This window comes from Portunus trituberculatus, chromosome 12 (assembly GCF_017591435.1).
Source record: "Portunus trituberculatus isolate SZX2019 chromosome 12, ASM1759143v1, whole genome shotgun sequence".
NCBI classification, from domain to species: Eukaryota; Metazoa; Arthropoda; class Malacostraca; order Decapoda; family Portunidae; genus Portunus; species Portunus trituberculatus.
Genome location: NC_059266.1, coordinates 11789910 through 11811036, shown reverse-complemented (window position 1 = coordinate 11811036; position 21127 = coordinate 11789910). Strand labels below are relative to the sequence as shown.

At 38.6% G+C, this 21127-nt stretch overlaps 1 protein-coding gene across 1 annotated transcript; it reads right to left on the bottom strand.

Annotated features, from left to right (window-relative positions):
- Positions 1-19878: 19878 nt before the first annotated feature.
- On the bottom strand, positions 19879-20925 carry LOC123502798. Its single transcript, XM_045252063.1, has 3 exons — positions 20752-20925; positions 20237-20575; positions 19879-19986 (listed from the first exon to the last, which is right to left on the bottom strand). Exons 1-3 carry the CDS (start codon positions 20806-20808, stop codon positions 19879-19881), a joined length of 504 nt encoding a protein of 167 aa, XP_045107998.1. The 5' UTR covers positions 20809-20925.
- Between the last annotated feature and the right edge of the window lie 202 nt (positions 20926-21127).

Sequence of the window (21127 nt, the reverse complement as noted above, 5' to 3'; positions counted from 1 at the left end):
ATATTCCCAGAAGAATACAATTCAGTGACTAGATATCCGGAATAAATATTAAGAATGGAAACCATTAAGAAATATGAGAGAGAGAGAGAGAGAGAGAGAGAGAGAGAGAGAGAGAGAGAGAGAGAGAGAGAGAGAGAGAGAGATTTGGTTAATTTATTACACCAACAGTATCAGATAGGATCATTGAATTTGACAATTGCCAAGCAGTGAAGACAACCAAAACACACAGCTCTGAAGACCTCAATCCATGCAGTCCTGGGGCATCCCAAAATTATCCACATGGTTTCATTCTAAGCAAGTTCCAGGGGACAGAGCTGGGTGGCACTAAACTGTATTAAAATAGGAGCTGCGTAGTCAATAAGGGACCGTATGACAGATATAAAGAACATCCAAAGGCCCGGCATTCCAGCCACCAGGCCCGTGTTTGCTAGCAGCCGAAGTGGCGCTATCCGTAGCAGACAGAGGTCTTAAACATAGTGTAGAGCTTGGAGTGACTTCTTGAAGCTCAGCTGAACACTCTGGCACTTGTGTGTGTGAACTCTAGGGATGGTAACATTATTTACGAGAGACCTTCCCTTTGGCTTGGAGTTTGGTTTTGTATTCATTAATACAAGTCCCATTTGAACACACAATGCTGTTAGTTGTAACATAACATAACATAACATAGATAATAGGATAACAAAGGGCCACCAGGGCCTATCTAGGTTATCCTGTATCAGTCGCACAGCGACCTCGTCATCAGTACTTAAAGATACACTTACAGTACACAATACATTATATACTAATTCTAAATATTTGGCCCATTAACAGGGCTAAGTCCTGCAGCGAATTCCTCTACAATCTGTGATCTCCGTACATGGGGATCATGTCTTGTTTAAATTTCTTATAAAAACTATCATGCAGCGCTATACATAATTATAATTCTAATAAATTTAAGTGCTTATTTAATCTGTTTTTAAACATTGTCAAACTAGTGCTATTTACAACCCTCTCTGGCAATGCATTCCAGAAGTCTACCACCCTATGACTAAAGAAATATTTTCTTATATCTAACCTGCAGCCTTGCTTTCTAATCTTCCTGCCATGATTTCTAGTCCTACTTCCCTCCTCTAAGGTAAAGAAAGATCTCACATCTATGTAGTTTGTATCTGAGAACATTTTAAATAACTCTATCATATCCCTCTTATACATCTCCTCTCAAATGAAAACATGTTTAATTCCTTTAATCTATCTCTATACTCCAGGCGCTTTAATGCTGGTATCATCCTAGTTGCTCTTCTCTGAACTGCTTCTAACATGTTGATATCCTGCCTATAATGGGGTGACCAGGCCTGTATGCAATACTCTAAATGGGGCCTAACATAGGAATTATATAAGCTACGCACCACTTCCTTACTTTTATAACTAACATTTCTATTTATAAAACCCAGGATCCTATTTGCCCTATTTCTTGCTTCTAAACATTGCTTTGAAAATTTCATAGTCCTGTCTATCACTACTCCTAAATCCTTTCCTTCCTCTACTGCCTCTAGCCAACATCCCTCCATCTCATAGCTAAAGTTTGTGTTGTCTTTACCTAAATGCATAACCTGACACTTTTTAGAATTAAACTCCATCTGCCACCTGTCTGCCCATGCTATCAGCCTGTCCAGGTCTCGTTGTATTCTGTAATTGTCCTTTTCACCCTGTACTGCACATGCTATCTTAGTATCATCTGCAAACTTTGATACTTTGCTACTAATTCCTATATCTAAATCGTTAATGTACACCAAGAAAAGAAGAGGTCCTAGCACTGATCCTTGGGGTACCCCACTAACCACTTCCTTCCACTCAGACATTGCCCCATTTAATACTACTCTGTTTCCTATCAGAAAGCCATTCACTAATCCAATCAACTAACCTACCCCCTATCCCATGTAGTCTCAATTTGTACACTAGCCTCCTATGCGGTACCTTATCAAACGCCTTGCTAAAATCTAGATATATAACATCTATGCTATTTCCATCATCTAACTCCTTGGTAATATATTCTAAGATATCGAGCAAATTTGTAAGACAGGACCTCCCTGATCTAAAGCCATGTTGGGTATCTCTAATTAATCTATTCTCATTTAAATGCTCCCAAATACTACCCTTAATGATTTTCTCTAGTATCTTACATACTATACTAGTTAAACTGATCGGTCTATAATTATTCGCATCATCCTTCCTACCTTTTTAAATATTGGAGTAACATTAGCTAACTTCCAGTCCTGAGGTATCTCAGCAAACCTAAGTGATCTTTCAAAGATTAACTTAAGTGCTTCAGAAATACTGTCTACACCCTCCCTAAGTACTCTGGCATGTAGCTCATCAGGACCACTAGCTTTCCTATCGTCTAGTTCAAGAATAAATTTCCTAATAATTCCCGGTTTTATATCAATATTTTCTAAAGCTCTTAAACTACTCGTCGCACTGTTTGTAACAGGATTTCCTATTCTTTCCTAGTAAATACTGAAGAAAATTGTTCATTCAATAATTCTACTATGTCTTCATTTTGATCCACTACTACACCATCTTTTCTGAGTGGTCCAATCCTATCCTTATTTCTTTTATCACTGACCTTGTAATAACTATATAATTTTTGGGATCTTTACTCCCAGCTCTAGCTAGTTTTATCTCTGCCTGCCTTTTACTTTTTTTATAACCTTACTCAAATCATCCCTGACCTGTCTGTACCTAATCAAATCTACATCTTCCCACTTTTCTGCAACTCTCTATATGCCCTCTTCTTCTCTCTGATCTGTCTACCTATCTCATGAGTCCACCATAATGGCTTCCTGTTTCTCTGCCTTATATCTTTGTAAGGGATACACTGCATCACTATACCCTTTACTACAACCTTAAAAATATCCCACATCTCCTGTGCAGTTTTATTTCCAAAACTATCTTCCCAGTTTACCTCTCCTAATAACTGACGTAACCTACCATAATTGCCTTTCTGATAGTTTGGGACTCTAGTCTTATTCACTATATTATCCCTACTGGAATTAATGATAAATCTAATTATATGATGGTCACTGTTTGCTAAAGTCTCTCCTACCTCAACTTCCTTTAAACAATGCTCAATATTTGTTAGTACTATGTCTAAAACCTTCCTCCCCCTAGTAGGTTTATCTACCATCTGCACTAAATAGTTATCCTGAAAACTTTCCATAAACTTATTTTCACTAGCATCTCCTACCATCCTCTCCCAGTTTACTGACTTAAGATTAAAATCCCTAAGATAATTGTCTGACTAGTACACCCCTATTTATCTCATCTACCATAAGGTTGTCTACATCTGCTGACTGGTTAGGTGGTCTATAAAAGCTCCTACTCTAATAACCTTACTTTTGTTTACTCTAACATCCAGCCATAAGGACTCTACTCTGTTATCTACCTTAATACCATTAACCTGACTGGAAATGAAGGATTTTTTACATAAATAACTACTCCTCCACCTATCCTACCAATTCTCTGGTGTAAATACATAATGTATCCATCTACTTCATATTCTTTCCTATTTTCCTAAACTTTTCCTCATTTACCCATGCCTCTGTGACACATACAACATCTAAGTCCTCCTCAACTATATAACTAGATAACTCGTCCTTCTTGTTCCTAAGACTCCTGGCATTTACATAAAACATTTAAGTCCTGCTACCTTCCTAGATGCTGTCTCCTTATTTGGAATCCTAATCTTATTCTCTCCTATTTGCACCTGGAAATCTTTCCTAATCTTTTCACTATCTCTGTTTATCCTATCTAATTTATGTCTAACATCTTTCTTCTGGAATGCATTTGCTACCTCACCCCTACACTCCATCCCAACTCCCCTCCAGACATCCACTCAGCACATCCACACCCTTCCTACTCAGATGCACACCATCCCTAGCATACAAATCCCTTCGCCCATAGAACCTATCCCATACATCCACAAAGCTGACACCCACATCCTTACACATCCCTTTTACCCGATCATTCACACCAATGGCTCTAGACAACCATTCCCTGCTAACATACACACGAGGCAAGATTCCTGACACTACACACCTCCTACCACTCTCCCTTATCTTGCCTAACATTTCCCGAAATCTTGCCACTAACTCCTCCGACCCACCTGCTCTGACATCGTTCCCACCTACGTGCAAAACTACTACACCCTCCTCTCCATCCCCCAACCTCTTCTGCACCTCCTCACTCACTGCCTTCACACCTGCACCAGGCATACACACGTTCGTCCTCCTATCCCTGTCTTTCCCACAGAAAGTGCTATCTAAATACCTAACCTGAGAGTCACCCACCACACACACCTGAGGTGTGCTAGGCACAACCCTCCTCCTCTCTACCCCTCTCTCTCCTTTCACTCACCACAACCACTTCATTCACTCCACTCTCACTCTCCCCTCCCCTCCAACAAACCGAACCTATTTTCACACTCAACAGGTTTAGTCCTATCCTCCCTAACTGCCTCCGCTTTCCTTCCCTCGCAACCTGCCATCTCTGCCCATCCTGACTACTATCTTTCCCAGTCTGGCTCGCCTGCTCCCTCTTCCCCACTCTGCTCTTCCCGACAGAGGGCCAAGCCACCCTGTCGCCCTCAGAAGGTCCAACCTTCGGCCTAACACTGATCTCCTGCCTAATTTTTTCCACTGCCTCCCCAAGCCTCTTAACCTCCTCCTTCAACTCAAAGATGAGAACTTCGTTCGCACTTTTCCCCTCACTTAGCTTTCTCATTTCCTCTCGCAATTCTCGGTGCTCAAGAGAAAGAACTAAATTCTCGCTCTTGAGCCTACACACCATACACTCAGAAAAGTCAACGACCTTCCTGTCATGCCCACATATCTCACACACAACAAACTCGCCCAATCCCACCTCAACACTCTCTTTCACGCACTCAATCACACTCTGATATACCTCAGTAGCTACCGCCATACTAATTTACAATCTGTTAACTCACAAGAACATTATACGTAGCTAACAAACAAATAAAAATACTTGGTGACGGCGGGGTGGGGGAACAAATTGTCCTCGATTCATCCTAATAATCTACCTTTGGCACTTTTGAGAATGAGTTCCTCCATAATAACATCTTTGTTGGCCCTGTCGAAGGCACCCTTGAGATCAACGAAAGCTCTGTTGGTAGTAATCCTTATTCATAAGGGACTCAACTAAACAATGACTTGTAGAATGACCTTTTAGGAAACCATATATAATGCCAGAGAGTACATTGCCCACAGCAAATTTGTCCATATCATCAGTCGTTCGTAACTGTCACATGACATCTTCGCACAAATGTGTGACCCGAGTAATCCTCATCCTACCCCGTGAAAGGCCTGCCATTGTTTCTGTTGGAAGAGGTTTCAGTGTTTTGGACATGCGTTGTAGTAAAGTTACACTATTAATCGTCATTGTGGATGCAGAAGTCCCTAGAATGAGATACGATTTACCATTCCTCTACGTTCGAAAGTGAAACCTGAGCTGAATCTACTATGTACCTCTGCTGCGCCGACAAAATCAGAAGATACCAGACTAGCTAAATTACTAATACAGGGAGTCCTTTATTGGCACAACTTTAGATTCCATAAATTCAGAATTGCCCGGTGTCGATTTTTTTCTCAAACTATACAGATTCCTTAAATTAATACAATTTCAAGTAATACGAGTAATTGTTTGTTTTATTTCAAACAACTCCCATCCTTTAGCAAAGTGTATGTACAGTTTACTCTAGTACTCGGGGTGGTCATCCCTTTGCACGGTGCCTTCTGGAACGCATTTATCGTGCAAGTCAAGGACTCCTATATCCGATTTGTCTAGTTACTGTCGGATTTTAAACTCTTCCCCTAATATTCGTGTCCTATAGAGTTCGCACACTCTTCAAATTTGCCAAGTTTTTTTTTCCTCATCAGTAGTCTCTGATATTTAGAATTTAATTACCCATTCTAAAAATGACAGTAAAAATGAAAAAAAAAGCAATGTAGCATAGTCACATCATTATATACAATTACATATATGTAGTAGGATAAGCATTTCAGTGGTATAAGAATAGATAATCTCGTATGTCACGCCTTAACCTGCCGTTTTCGTTCTCTCTGTTACAAATGTGAGTATGTTTAGTGTCACAAGAAAAAAAATATTGGGGTGATTAGCTAAATGTAGAAGGTAATGAGAAAGAAATGAGGAAAATACGATTATCATTAACTTCTCACAAATTATTTGTGTGATGTTATATTATGTAATTTCATTAATATAATTGTGGAATCAGCTGCTTATACTCACTCACGGCTAGTAGTAGACGATTTCGAAGGTCGACTTCGTACTGGAAACTCGTTCTCGTCTTCATACCTGGAGGTCGTAGTCGTTTTCGAAGATGGTTCTCGTAGGTCGTCCTCGAAGTTTGTCCTCATGCTCGAGAATCGTCCTCGTTCACAAAGATCGTCCTCGTACTCGGGGATAGTTTTCGTCCTTGAAGCTCTTCTTTGCACACAAAGATCATGCTTGTCCTCATTACTCGCAACACTGCCTTCCATAAAAACTTATCGAGAAAACTTTATGATGGCATTGTTATGAGAATTCCCGAGTCCGCCCCTCGTAGGAAAAAAGAAGAGAAAGAAGAAAAACGTGTCAGCGTTAGTCAATACTATCACCGCTTCCACCTTGGATAGTAGGTTAATTGCAGTTGTGAAGATACATCACCCCTTACCTGAATGAGCTGATAGTGAGGGGCGTTTTGCGTTGAAACTGCTTCTCAATGCGACTGTCTCGCTGGGAGCTCTTATCTTCATGGAATTGTTTGAGAGAGAGAGAGAGAGAGAGAGACTTATTGCACTGTCAGTTATCTATAACAATCCTTATTCTCTGGTTTTAGAAATCGTATCACTTTTTGCCTCCAATTTGTCATAGTGAAATCACTCTGGTAGTTTCAGACGAAGTTGTCACAGATGTACTCACTATATTGCAGCTTTTATTCTGTCTAGTGATATTTAGTCAGTAAGAGATAGCAGGGATGTGGAAACACTAAGTCATTAGAGTTTCAGTGTATTTACAAGATATTCACATAGACCCAAGTCTGCCTGCCGAACCGCTGTAACACACGCAGCTACCCAAGACCTCTCTGCCGACACCCACTGCCACCGTCACCGTGGGGGCCAAAATTGACATATTATCATGTAACTTGTTAATTACTGTAAAAGAAAGGTAACTATAGTAAAACTAATTGTATTGCCAGATTTCCAACCAAAACATTCAGCCTATACTACTCACGGTTTTTTAATCATAGTATTATCAACAAACAGCGGTTCTAAAAATATTCTGACAATTTCATTAAATAACAGGTGATACAAATTAGTGTTATATACAAAATCAAGTGAATGTACATGATGATGTGGCATATCAAGTCAAGCGACGTTGTCACTCGACCAGAGGCGGGATTTTCTATGGGGGAAGGAGGGGGAGTCAGGTCACCACGCACGTGCAAATTGACTCACTTCTCATATGGTCGCCACGGTAGAAGGAAGCCCAGACGCTTCCCCCGTCTTAGTGTGTGTTGCACAGCCAGACCAAGGAAAAGAAAAATCTCTTCAGTGATCTTCAATAAATAAGTTCAGTTTGGGGCAAAAACTGAAATAAAATACTGTCTGTCTCATCTATGTTTCTTTTCACCACTCATTATATTATGGTTATACTGCATCGGGCTCTGTTTCAACGAAGGTAACTAACTGAGACACGCCAATAACAGGGCACAGTAAAACCCAGGGTAATATTTCTTCAAGAGCTGCCTTTCTTATTGGTTAAATAACTATATCTAATAATTTAATTACAAGAGTCAACTGATCACTTCTTTCCGTGTGGCTCGTCAAGTTCTCTTTTTCTGTGACAAATAACGCTCCTGCAGGTGTAGTCTATTATTCTCAACAGTTCAGAGTCACTCAGCTCATCTAGAACATCCTTACGGATCCGATTTATCTTGAGCAGACGTGTTTGGGCTATGTGGAAAGACCCTGTGTATAGCCGGTTATCATCATCCTGCTCCGTTAATTAAGCCTTAATAAGTTTCTTCTTCCTCTCACCCCTTTTCTGTAATATAAGAGATAACCAGTACTCTCAATCGTTCATACCTTTCTCTGGTAAACCGAGAACTCCCTGCCTGCTTCCGTATTTCCGTCTTCCTACGACTTGACTTCTTTTAAGAGGGAGGTTTCAAGACATTTGTCAATGAATTTCGGCTAATTCCCTAGTATATTTTAAGGGAACCAGTATTTAAAGTGGGCTTTCTTTTTCAATCTTTCGTTGCCCTTAGCTGGTTTCCCTCCTGCACAAAAAAAAAAGATAAAAAAAAAGTCAGCTGATTTACTAAGCTGCTCCCCATTGGTCTGTGTCTGCTTTTGTTCTTACTTCCTCTTTCTCATCTTATTCTTTCTCCTTATCATTTGTGTCCTTAGTGGTCACGCGGATTAAGGCGCCGCATTCTGCCACGATGGTGGTAGATTGCGGGGCATCGATTCGAACCCCACTAATGACATCTAGCAGCTATATGGCCTTTGTTGCCTAGCAGCAGGACAAATTACTTCATTGGAGGGGGGGCTCCCTTGTGATGACTTAATTTGAGGATTATTTAATCCTTTTCTCCTCTCACATTCCCCACTTTCATCTCCCTATTTCCTCACCACTTCTCGTTTGTCTTTCTTTCGTCTGTCTCTTTTTCCCTACTTCCTCCTCTTCGTTATTCTTTCCCTCAAATTCTTTTTACCCTCCTGTATCCATCATTCTTGTTCTTCCACTCCGTCCACCTTCTCTTGATCTCCAAGTTCCTCCTTCGTTCGTAGCGTACTTGAGAGAGAGAGAGAGAGAGAGAGAGAGAGAGAGAGAGAGAGAGAGAGAGAGAGAGGATAAAAAATGGCTTTGAAATAATGAGCTTTATTTTTATGCAAGAGGGAAACTAGCCAAGGGCAACAAAAAATATAAAAAAAAGGTCCATTTCAAATGCAAGTTCACTAAAAGATTGGTAACCGACAGTGACAAATGTCTTGAAACCTTAAGAGAAGTCGAGGCGTATATAGGAAGATGAAAATGCAGAAGCAGGCAGGGAATTTCAGAGTTTACCAGAGAAAAGTATGAACGATTGACAATACTGGTTAACTCTTGTATTGGAGAGTTGGACAGAATAGGGATGAGAGGAAGAAGAAAGCCTTGTGCATCGAGACTGCAGAAGGGGAGGCATGCAGTTACCATAAAAATAGCGATAAAAGACAGCAAGAGATGCAACATTTCGGCGGTGAGAAAGAGGCTGAAAGCAGTAAGTCAGAGGAGGGGAGTTGAGACGAAAAGCTTTTGATTACACATTATCTAATAAAATATGCGAAGAGTACTCCATACAAGGACGGATAAGGCCCTTGTACAGTTAGCAGTTGAAGGGGCGAGAAAAACTGGCGGAGATGTCTCAGAACGCCTTACTTCATACAGATGAGATGTGAAGTTTCCAGTTTAGATTGTGAGTAAAGGACAGACCGAGAATATTCAGTGTAGAATAATAAGCTAACGGCAGAAGAATGAAAATTTCAGATTTAATAAACTAGTTGTACACTAAAATATACCAGGTATCAAATAAAGGAATTACATCTCATGAACATTTTTATCCTTGTATAAATCTTATGTAGCGCTATCAATGAATACTTAAATAAGATAACTCTCCAAATATTAAAGGCTTTGGAGACAGATGTGATGGCAGGTATCTTAGGATCAATAAACAGCATAACCCCAAAAATAATGGATTCAACCTTGAAGAATTTAGGTTTAAGAAAGAAATGAGAAAGAACTGGTTCGAATTGTTGATGAATGGAACAGACTCAGTAATCATATTATTAGTGTTAATTCAATAGAGAGCTTCAAAGGAAGACTAGAGATATATATGGATGGGGATATTATGATGGAAGGATCACGTACCGTTCCTGAGCAACCTCTTTATCATGTATAGCAGAACAAGCCGCGTTGAATCAAGTTTGGAAGGTTAAATCGAGAGAAGCAGTGAGGAATGTAAGCCTCCAAATCAGACAGTATCGACTCATGATCAGCACACAGCGACGGGTGCGTGACAAGGAAGCAGAAATCATTCCAAGGAAAATCTGAATGATACTTCCTCAGGTATCCTCGCTGCACAAGACGTTATTTTTTCTCTCGCCCCTATTCTCTTCACCTCTCTAAAGCAAGAAAGTGTCAATCATTCATCCCTTTCTCTGGTAAACACTGGAACTCCCTGCTTGCTTCTGGATTTCCTTCTACCTTTGACTTTAACTTGTAACTGGCCACCCTGTGTGGATTCCCGCCCTTCATGATGCTCAAACGAAAGCAAATGCTCCCGCCGTGTTAGTCCGTGAAGAGCTTTAAGGGCACATTACAAACTCATTTAAAAGGGAGGCTGTAAAACTTTAATTCCATTCTTTCGTTTCTCTTAACCCTCAGTGGGCAATTTTATTTGCCCGTTTCTTGTTGCTCTTGGTCAGTTTTCCCCTCTTACATAAAAAAAAAACAAGTGTATGTAGTTTTGTGTGAAGGAAGGAATTGTGTTTACGGTGAAGATTGTGACGTTCCTCCCTGCGTTGGGAAACGTTCACTAAAGTCGAATAGACTATTAATAAAACGCTATTGCCTGATCCATTGTTTGAGACCTTTACTGGGTGTAATTATCGTTTGGACAGGTACGTAGTTATTTAGTATCTCATTATTGGGTAATTGCATTCACCGTTTATTTTATAATATAAGATTTCTATCTGGAATCGCAAATTCAAAAACGGATTTTCATTACATCTTTAAGTAATTGAAGATATCATTCGTTTCATTGTCATCATTTGTCATCACTTTTTGTTATTCATAACAATAAACCAAACACATCAACAAATATGTGCAAAGGTGAATGACGGTACTTCTTGCACGATGGAGACGAGCTGTCGGTAAGTAGATTTCATGTCGCATTCAAGAATTTCAGTAAGACAAAGGTATGTCTGATCAATTACTTTGAATAAATAATGACATTAATGAAAGAAAGGTAGTGCAAAATAAAGGGAAACATTACCAACATTACCGGTAATAAAGATGTTAAGATGTTTTCTTTTATGTTTTTTTTTATTATTATTTGGGATCGGAGAGTGGGATTTAAAGCCTAATATACCTATCGGATTTGAGTTCTTAACAGAGATTTGCCATGATTTCGCTCATTTATGTGACTAACCTTAGATCTGTTCAACAATGATTTTTTTTTATTTTAAACATGAGAAATTAGACAAATTTAGTCTAAGTTAAAAAACTATGCGAGACTCCATAAAAGCTGCCATGACTACTGAAGTAGATTACAACAATACCTTTCCTTTACAATAAAATCTTGTTTCTTTCGCAGTTATTCATAATTGTGTCTTCAAACATACGCGTACGGTTGTAAATTAATAATTTTCCATGAAAGTGCACAATTACTTTTTTTGACGGTGAAAGAAGACTTCCAGTAACATAAACAACAGTGACAGAACAGCAGCAAACACAAGCAACAGCAGCAGAGGGACAATAGGTTCCAACCGCATCGCCTCAGTCGTCAGTTGGCATTCTTTTCTATCCAGTTTGTGTCGCAGATTCAGCTGAACCAGTATCCCGCCAGACCACATCTTCATAACTCTAAGAAAACAAGAAAACTTCTTTGTAGACTTATATTGTGAGAAATCTCTCTCTCTCTCTCTCTCTCTCTCTCTCTCTCTCTCTCTCTCTCTCTCTCTCTCTCTCTCTCTCTCTCTCTCTCTCTCTCTCTCTCTCTCTCTCTCTCTCTCTCTCTCTCTCTCTCTCTATCTAAATATATATATATAAATATATATATATATATATATATATATATATATATATATATATATATATATATATATATATATATATATATATATATATATATATATATATATATATATATATATATATATATATATATATATATATATATATATATATATATATATATATATATATATATATATATATATATATATATATATATATATATATATATATATGTGTGTGTGTGTGTGTGTGTGTGTGTGTGTGTGTGTGTATATTCACCCATATGTATCAATGTTGGCAACGTTTTGTTAAAGGAGTAAATATGCTTAGTGTGGCATGTTAAATTGGATAACAAGCTGAAAAAGTTTGGGAACCACTGCTCTAGAGTCTAGCTTGGCTCTACTACGAACTACGTACATAGCTACTATTGTATTGTTGTGTTACATTTATGATCTGTGCATTTGTTAAATATGATAATCTAAGCCATCATTTCATTCCTTATACGTAGAAACTATTCCTGATGAGTTTATCACCTATGTCTTGTACCAGAATCACAGTGGAAAAGTGGGAAATTATACAGATTATACAGATGTCTAAATTTCTTACAAAACGGAAAAAATAAACAGATAAATAGATAAACACACACACACACACACACACACACACACACACACACACACACACACACACACACACACACACACACACACACACACACACATACACACACACACACATCAAACTAATTCATCAGAAAATAGTTTCAGCTCTTTGTAGCTTATAAGAAAGCTGAAAATTTTACCAACAAAATAATTGTACTTACATTATATTCAATAGAGGAATAAGCGGTGACCCTTTCTTAAGAGCGAAGGAGCTGTAACCCTTAAACTGAGGAGGATTTAGCACGATGGACAATCTACAATCTCCCCAGTAGTCATTGAGATAGGTGTCGGCGGAAAGATGCACGTGGTTTTCTTCAGTGACAGTTTTTATGCCCTCGTCGACTGAGGACACCAGTGTCTCATCCTTGCTCAGAATGACTCTTCGCCACACTGCTTGAGTGTTGATATCTTTCGATGCCTATGGTATGAATACTTCTATCAGGTCTCCTCTTAAACTAGGTCTCTCTCTAAAGAATGCAAATTTAGTTTCTTCATTCTCGCTTCATAGGGATGTCCCTCGTCCTCTGTGTCTTTTTAGACATCCTCTTTTGCAGTAACTCCAATAGACCTCTATCCTTCCTAAAATGTGAGGACCAGCAGAGTTGTACCGCATAGTCAAGAAATGGTCTGACTAGCGGCAAGTATAATTTTAGTATTACTTTGGGACTTATGCTTTTAACACTTCTAAAAGTTAATCCTAGTACCCTACTTGTTAATGTTGAATTGTATTTGCCATTTGTCTGTCCATTCATTCATCCTGTCAAAATCTTTCTGCAAGGTGATGGCATCCGAATCTGACCTAATTAATCTACCTATCTTCGTATCATTTGCAAATTTACTAATATCATTAGTAATTCCAGTATCCAAGTCATTAATATGTATTAGAAATAACAATGGCCCTAAAACTGAACCCTCTGGCATTTTCATTATTATCACTCTCATTGTTATAATAATAATAATAATAATAATAATAATAATAATAATAATAATAATAATAATAATAATAATAATAATATTATTATTATTATTATTATTATTATTATTATTATTATTATTATTATTATTATTATTATTATTATTATTATTATTATTATTATTATTATTATTATCATTATTACTATTATTGTTATTATTATTATTACTATTATAGTGTTTATCCATCTTACCCTTAGATACTCTGCAGCAGCCGTGCTTTTTCGTACTGTGAGAAGCAGACTTGGATATTTTTGCATGTCGGCGATGGTAGATATTGCTGGGCCTGGAGGACCTAGTGTCATATCCGATAGTAGATTGCTAGTGTACCAGGAGAAGACCAATACTTGGAACATCATCGTAGTCTGAAGCAAGAGTCTTCCGGGCGCATACTGAACGTTCCACGTACACCCTGACAAATCAATGATCTGTAATCAAACGTCTTCCTACAACAGTAATGGCTAAACTTTCTACGGCAGGTTCCGAAAGAATTACACTGATGTAACCAAATTAGGATTTTCACACAAAAAAATAATAAATAGATGAATAAGTAACAATAAATAAGTAAAAAGAATAGATAAATAAAAAAAATTAGTAAAAAAAGTAAATAGCTAATGATAGAATAATAATAGTAGTAATAGTGATAATAATAACAATAATAATAATAATAATAATAATAATAATAATAATAATAATAATAAGTAGAACATAAAAACCAAGAATGTAAGGAAGCTGCAAGGTGCCATCAGGTTACATGGCCAATTCCTGTGTGAACAAAACTATCTAATTCCATCATCATTCTCATTCATAAATTTGTCAAATCTTCATTAAAAGCTCCCTATTGGCTTTGCACTAACAACATCATTACTGATTTCCTCCATTCATCAACTACTCTGTAAGAGAAACAGTTCTTTCCCATTTTTTCTTAAACCTACATTTCTCAAGCTTGAACCCCTTACTTACTACAGATCCTAAAGAACTTTGCTAATGTTCTCTTTGTTATAACCCCTATACCACTTCTACCAGGTTCTCTTTTAACCTACGTCTCTCTAATTAGAATGGAAAATTAGTATCCTAGTTGTATTCTAGTAGACACCTATGTCCTTCCTATAATGTGGTATTCAGAACTGTACTGCAAAATCCTGATATGGTCTGACCAGCGGCAAACATAATTTTAATACTACATCGGGATTTTTGCTTTTAACACTCTTAAAAATTAATTCTAGTATCCTCTTTGCCTCTATGTCAGGGGTTCTCAACCTTTTTCAATATTCACCACCAGCTTTGGCTTTCCTCTCCCTTCACTGACCATCCTGGTGAACTACCCTTCAACTTTGCTCTCCTCCATGACCTAGAGCAACTGGTGCAACACCCTACTCGTATTCCTGATCGTTTTGGAGACGCCCAACATGTGTGATCTCCTCCTTACCTCTAATCCTTCTGTTTATGCTGTTAACCTATTATCTCCGTTGGGCTCCTCCGATCACAGTTTCATTTTTGTATTTTGTCTTATTTCTCCAATCCCTCCTCAGGATCCCACAAGGCGGAGACGCCTCTGGCGTTTTGCCTGCCTCTGCCAATTGGGGGGACCTGAGGAGGTATTATGCTGATTTTCCCTGGAATGATTACTGTTTCCATGTCAGAGACCCATCTCTGGAACTCCCTACCTGTTTCTACATTTCCGTCTTCCTACGACTTAATTTCTTTGAAGTGGGAGGTATCAAGACGTTCCTTAATTTTTGCTTTATTTTCGTCTCAGGGAACCACAACTCAAGTGGACCTTTTTTTTAATATTTTGTTGCCCTTGGCTGTCTTCTCTTCTGCATAAAAAAGTAGTAGTTGTAGTAGTAGTAGTATCAGTAGTAATAGTAGTAGTAGTTGTTGTTGTTGTTGTAGTAGTAGTAGCAGCAACAGTAGTAGTAGTAGTAGTAATGGCAGTAGTAATAATAATTGCAGCAGCAACAGCAGCAGCAGCAGCAGTAGTAGTAGTAGTAGTAGTAGAAGTAGTATAGAAGTAAAAATAATAAAAATATCAATAATAGAAATAATAATAATAGTAATAATAATGATAGTGATAATAATGATAATAATAATAATAATAACAATAATAATAATAATAATAATAATAATAATAATAATAATAATAGTAACAATAACAATAACATTAACAATAATAAAAATCGCAATATATATCCGTAAAGAAGAGAAGAGGTGGTGACTTGTGATCATATCGGTAACCCTAATACTACTTCTGCTGGAAGCTGACCGTTTTACAATTACCGCCAAGAGACCGAAGAATAACCACCTGCTTCTAATGAAAGCTATCTTCGACGCCGATCACATGTGGTAGTTCTTATGGGGGATAGTTTGAATCTCTGCAGGTGTTACTTGATGAATGATTAGTTCCCAGCAAAAGGAAAACTGGATATTGATAAGTAGACTCAAAAATAGTCAAATTAGTACTTCTGATAGAAAGCACGATGAAATAGTCTGAAATTTGACCCCTGACGATTTGATTGTCTGCCAATAGTATCATTGGGTGATACGCAAAGATGAAACGATACGTGGAAATCCAACAAATTTATACGCATCGTTATGGAAATATCCACTCATCGTATTACCGTTGCGTATCACCCAGTGATACTATTCAGTGCATGCATCCACTTGTTGTGTATCAGCGTGTCGTACCCTCCCATGGTGCAACAGTGTCAAGCACTTTCTTCTTGCACACATCTACCGATGTTCCCATTTCCTTAGCAATTTTCTCCCACATCTCTTGTTTTCCATGTTTATTGTAATGATCTACATATTTGGCTTCCAAATCAAATCATGTCCCTATTCTGGTGAGTTTCTATGAGCCTTATGTTTTCCTCCTTACTCCGCTAAAGCTGAATGTGCAACAGGACAACGCCACGCTCCCTGTCCACACGATGCTATTTGAGTTGTGTATCATTCCTTTGTTGTGACAGCAAAAGACCGACAAATGGTGGAACGAAATCGTTACGTATATATGCACCATATTTTGACACGTAACGGTACAACGCTTCCTCATTCAGACTGTTAAGCAACGATGATACGATACATGGATGTGCAATAAATGTGTACACAACTCATGAATGTGTGTACGAGTCTAAAGGAGCAGACATTCTCACCCTGACCACAAAATGCCGTTGTGACGATGGTGACTGCCTCAATAAGGGATAGGCGTTCTTCCCCCTCTATTGAAGATACAGTGTAGAAACCCAAGGCTAAGATAACAGCAACAGCGGAGATACTCAGCCACACATGTAAATGGAATTGTTGAGTAAAGGTTGACCACATCCTGTCATTCATGCTGGGACGCTTGACAATGAGGAGGTACCTGGGGGACCACAATGAAATATCAAGGTAAAGCAATAATTTGTTAGTGATATTAAACCGTATTATATGCATTTTCAAAAGTAAGAATAAATTTTATGAAGAATATGAAATGCACCACATACTTGGTCTGTGACAACGGCAAGAGGAAATCAACAACTGTGTTTCGTTCTGGTGTTATGTCTAATGACGCGACAATAATATCTGCTGCGTCGGTCATCACTTCATGCACCATGCCGTTCCAACGACCACCTAACAGTGAGCCCCACTGCCCGTCTCTCGAAGCATGACACGAATACCTGGGAGATAAATAAGGAACATCTGTTTGGCCACCATTATCATTTATATTTAGTCTCAGTCAGACTACACACGCTCTGCCAGCAAACGGGCGTGAGACTGGACGATGCGGACCACGTGCTGCCCACCCTTCCCCCATGGAGACATCCCGCCACCACCTTCAACATCAACTGGCTTCAGGGGAAGAAGGCTTTTGTTACCGAGGCCTCGTCGCTGGCCTCCCTCCATCCCTACATCTCTACACAGACGGCTCCAAGACAGGTGAATGTGTGGGTGCAAGTGTGTGGTCGTGTGAATGTACCCTCAGGTTCCGACTGCTTACCCATACATTGGTGTTTTCTGCTGAATTTTTTGCTATTAACAAAGCCATAGATTATGCTTTAAATTCACTTCATAATTCAATTGTCATTTTTTCGGACTCTATGTCAGCCCTTCAGACAATAGAGTCAGGCCGCACGGATACAAATGAAATCCAGGGCAACATCATTAATAAGCTGAATTCATGTCATAAATCCTTCTCACTGGTTTGGGTGCCTGGACATTCCAATATACGCGGGAATGAACAGGCTGACATGCTAGCTCGGTCTGCTGCAGAGCTCGAGGGAGCGTGGAACCTCCGTCGGGATCTGCAGTCATGTCTCTCAGTTGTTAAATCATCAGCAAAACTCCTGTGGCAGAGTCACTGGGACAACCTCCACCTCCACACCACCAAACCTATCCTGGGCGAGTGGGCCTCCTCCAATCGCCCCACAAGGCGGGAGGAGGTGGTCCTCGCACGCCTCAGGATGGGCTGCACCCTCCCCACCCACATGCTCCCTACATAGCCAACGCCTTCCCACCACAGTGTTCCAGCTGTAATGTCACTCTCTGTCGAGCACATCCTGCTTCACTGTGTGCGTTATCGTGAGGAGAGGCGGCCCTTGGCGGCGTATTGCCGGGGTCGCGGCCTCCCGCTAACGCAAACCACCCTCCTGGGTGATGAACACCCGGATGTGGTCGATAGACTGATGATTTACCTGACTGAGGCCAATTTAATCAGAGAGTTGTGATTTATGTGTATATATTATGTTATTTCTTCACTTTGTAAATATTCTATATATTTATGTAAATAAAAGTATGAAAGTGTGTATGTTTCCAATTTTGCGTGATCTAATGTGAATGTTTTCCCTTTCATGTATATAAGCAATACGTAGTGATGCTTCGTAGCCACCCTGTTTGCTTGTGATTTATCCCTCCCTTCCCCATGCCCTGACAAAGGACAATAGTTTTGAGTTAGGAGTAGGATCCCTGTGTGAATGAAGCGTGTATGGAATACTGAGTGAGTGTGTAATGTTATTTTTGTAAAATAATAAAAATAAATAAAAAAAAACCATATAAATAAAATAATAAAAAAAATACATTAAGTAACTAAAATTGTATATATAAATAACAAAACTGAAATTTAAAAAAAGTAAAAAATTTTAAAATAGCAAAAATGGCCTAATATCCATCCATACCAGGGTAGCTAATGGCCAAAAAAAAAAAAAAAAAGTTTCATCAGAACGGGATTCCATCAGTGATCTCTTGAGGGTGAGTAAAAAGCATGCTAACAGGGAGTTTTCAGAACTAATCCACCAAATGCCGTCGCTACCACATGACCATAGTGACATGACCTAAAATATTGTTATAGTAAATCTCAGGTGCATGAAACATTGATTATTATGATACTATTGAAATTCTCTCTCGATTTTCAAATATCCTGTATGGATAGTTTTGGGAAAATTTTGTCAAAACAAATGGGTTTTTTCTGTGATTATCTAATAATTCTGCTATCGCTATCATGAATTTAGCGTATAACAAATCTAAAATCTAATGATTGACAATTAAAAGATTAAAAAGATATAACTATACTACATAGTATAACAACAGTGATATTGTGATGTATGGATATAGTTATTTTCGTGGGGATTTCAGCATCTCTTTCACGAAGCAAGTGGCGCGGCAAAGTAATCGAGCAGAAAAACAAATATTTCTCACAATTGCTCTGGCGTAACGGGGAGAAATATATTTGTTGTGATGCCAAGCAACAGTACTCAATTGTTCATGATGTGGAATAGACGACTACAGCAAGGAATTCGTTGTCCTACAACATGTTACCTAAGTTCAATCAGCGCAGACGAGTTTTGATTAGACATGACTGCAGCAGAAATTCGTTGTACGGCGTGTTTCCTAAGCTCAACCAGCGCGGGTGAGTTTTGATTAGACATAAAATTACAGCATTACTCTCACCAGAAGACTCGAATTACCGCTTTTCAGTTAAAGTTGTTGCTTCCATATACCAGGGAGTTGATCTATGTGAGTTTGACTTTTGAGTGGCGCAGACATGTTGATTTCATGCCTATTGTCGTTTAGATTAGTATACTTCTGATCAAAGGTGTACTCTCTTCAAAATCTGGAGATGAACAAATAAATCATAATGCCAGTTCACTAGAAAATTTGCCTAAATATATTTGTTAATAAATGTAATTCTATTTTACTTGTGTTACTAATTAGAAAAAAATATATAGAAAAAAATATATATAAACTCATTGCTTCTTTATGTATATAGAATGACACTGTAGGTATAGTTGATAGTTCAAGTAAGGGACATGTCTGGTGCTGCTTGAGAGCTCCCCATTCATACACTAACTGGCATCATGCCTGAAATAGTTACATTCTTTTAGAGAGAGAGAGAGAGAGAGAGAGAGAGAGAGAGAGAGAGAGAGAGAGAGAGAGAGACTTACGTGAAATTAGTAATTTCTTTCATGAACAGGAACGCACTGCCATATATTCCCCCGGGCTTAGATTTTCGGCTTTTCGTTGTACTGAGCTCAGTCAGTGGTGGTGCCTGTAATGAAACAAAATATGGTCATCTCATAGTGTCCCATGACACCTTAAAACCAGGCAGCGTGCATAAAGTAATGAAAAGATTGAAAACAAATTGCAATTACTATATCATAATTGTTAATCAGTAGTTAATGAAGATTTTTTTTTATGGAAAATAGTGTCACGTCATTTTGAGCTTAAATCACTACAAAGATATGCTATGTTTATTACTGAGTATGTTCTCATGATGACTTGCTTTCGTCTGTACTCACCACAACAGTAGTGCACGTGAGGTGGAGACCAGTAAGGTCTGTTCTTCGCATCAATAGGTCACCTTCTACGGCAATTATTCTCCCGAACGTGGCAGTTTTCTCAGTCATCTTCGTTGACGACTGACGAACTTTTTGGAGTGCAGTATCTGGTTCCAATATGTGTTTGTCGTTTGGAATGTCATTCTTATTATCGTTGCTTGTTCGGTTTAGTTTATCTTTGGATGCCATCATAAACCAACTGCCGCTTGGTAGACGTCTCTGGGCAACGTCGGGAGACACCTGGTACACTTCCCAAAAGTAGGCTTTTGTTCCGTCTCGCGAGAGTTGGGCGATGGTCACCTGAATCGTAATACATTACTGCTTTTTCATTGAAAAAATATATAGCTAGTAACGAAAAGTAAAACTTTTCTTATTTTTTATTTGATCAGACAAAATCTTGTTATATCCTATTACATCAAAATACAATGATATTTAAGGCAGTAAGAATAATTTGTTAGCATGCCTTGCCTACTTACTCTGCTATTGAGAGGCAGGTACACAGGTGCCAGCCAGGTAACATGCATCACCGGCATTATCAACAGCCACGCAGCCCATCGCGATATATTCGGAAATACCTAAAGGTCAACAAATGAAATTTCTTTATTAACGTATATAATGAATTACATCAATAATCTTTGTGAACAATGAGATGAGACCTAGACCCATGTCACAGCCCCGTTAACAACCAAACAATACGTGCATCAGCCTAGAGAAGGTTACAGTGAAATTTTGAATGAAAAATAATGCTGTTGCATCATCATATTCACTTGCTATAGTGTAACTGTGTAAACAAAGTTGTGGATTTAAGTATGAAACGTTACCCAGAGGTTACTTCCCTTGGCAAAAATTGTA

Coding starts and splice junctions, on each gene's coding strand:
- LOC123502798 (XM_045252063.1), bottom strand. CDS start 20,808: ATGCCGGTGATGCATGTTACCTGGCTGGCACCTGTGTACCTGCCTCTC. Junction 20,576..20,751: donor ACCTGCCTCTCAATAGCAGA/GTAAGTAGGCAA, acceptor ATTACGATTCAG/GTGACCATCGCCCAACTCTC. Junction 19,987..20,236: donor TCACGTGCACTACTGTTGTG/GTGAGTACAGAC, acceptor GTTTCATTACAG/GCACCACCACTGACTGAGCT.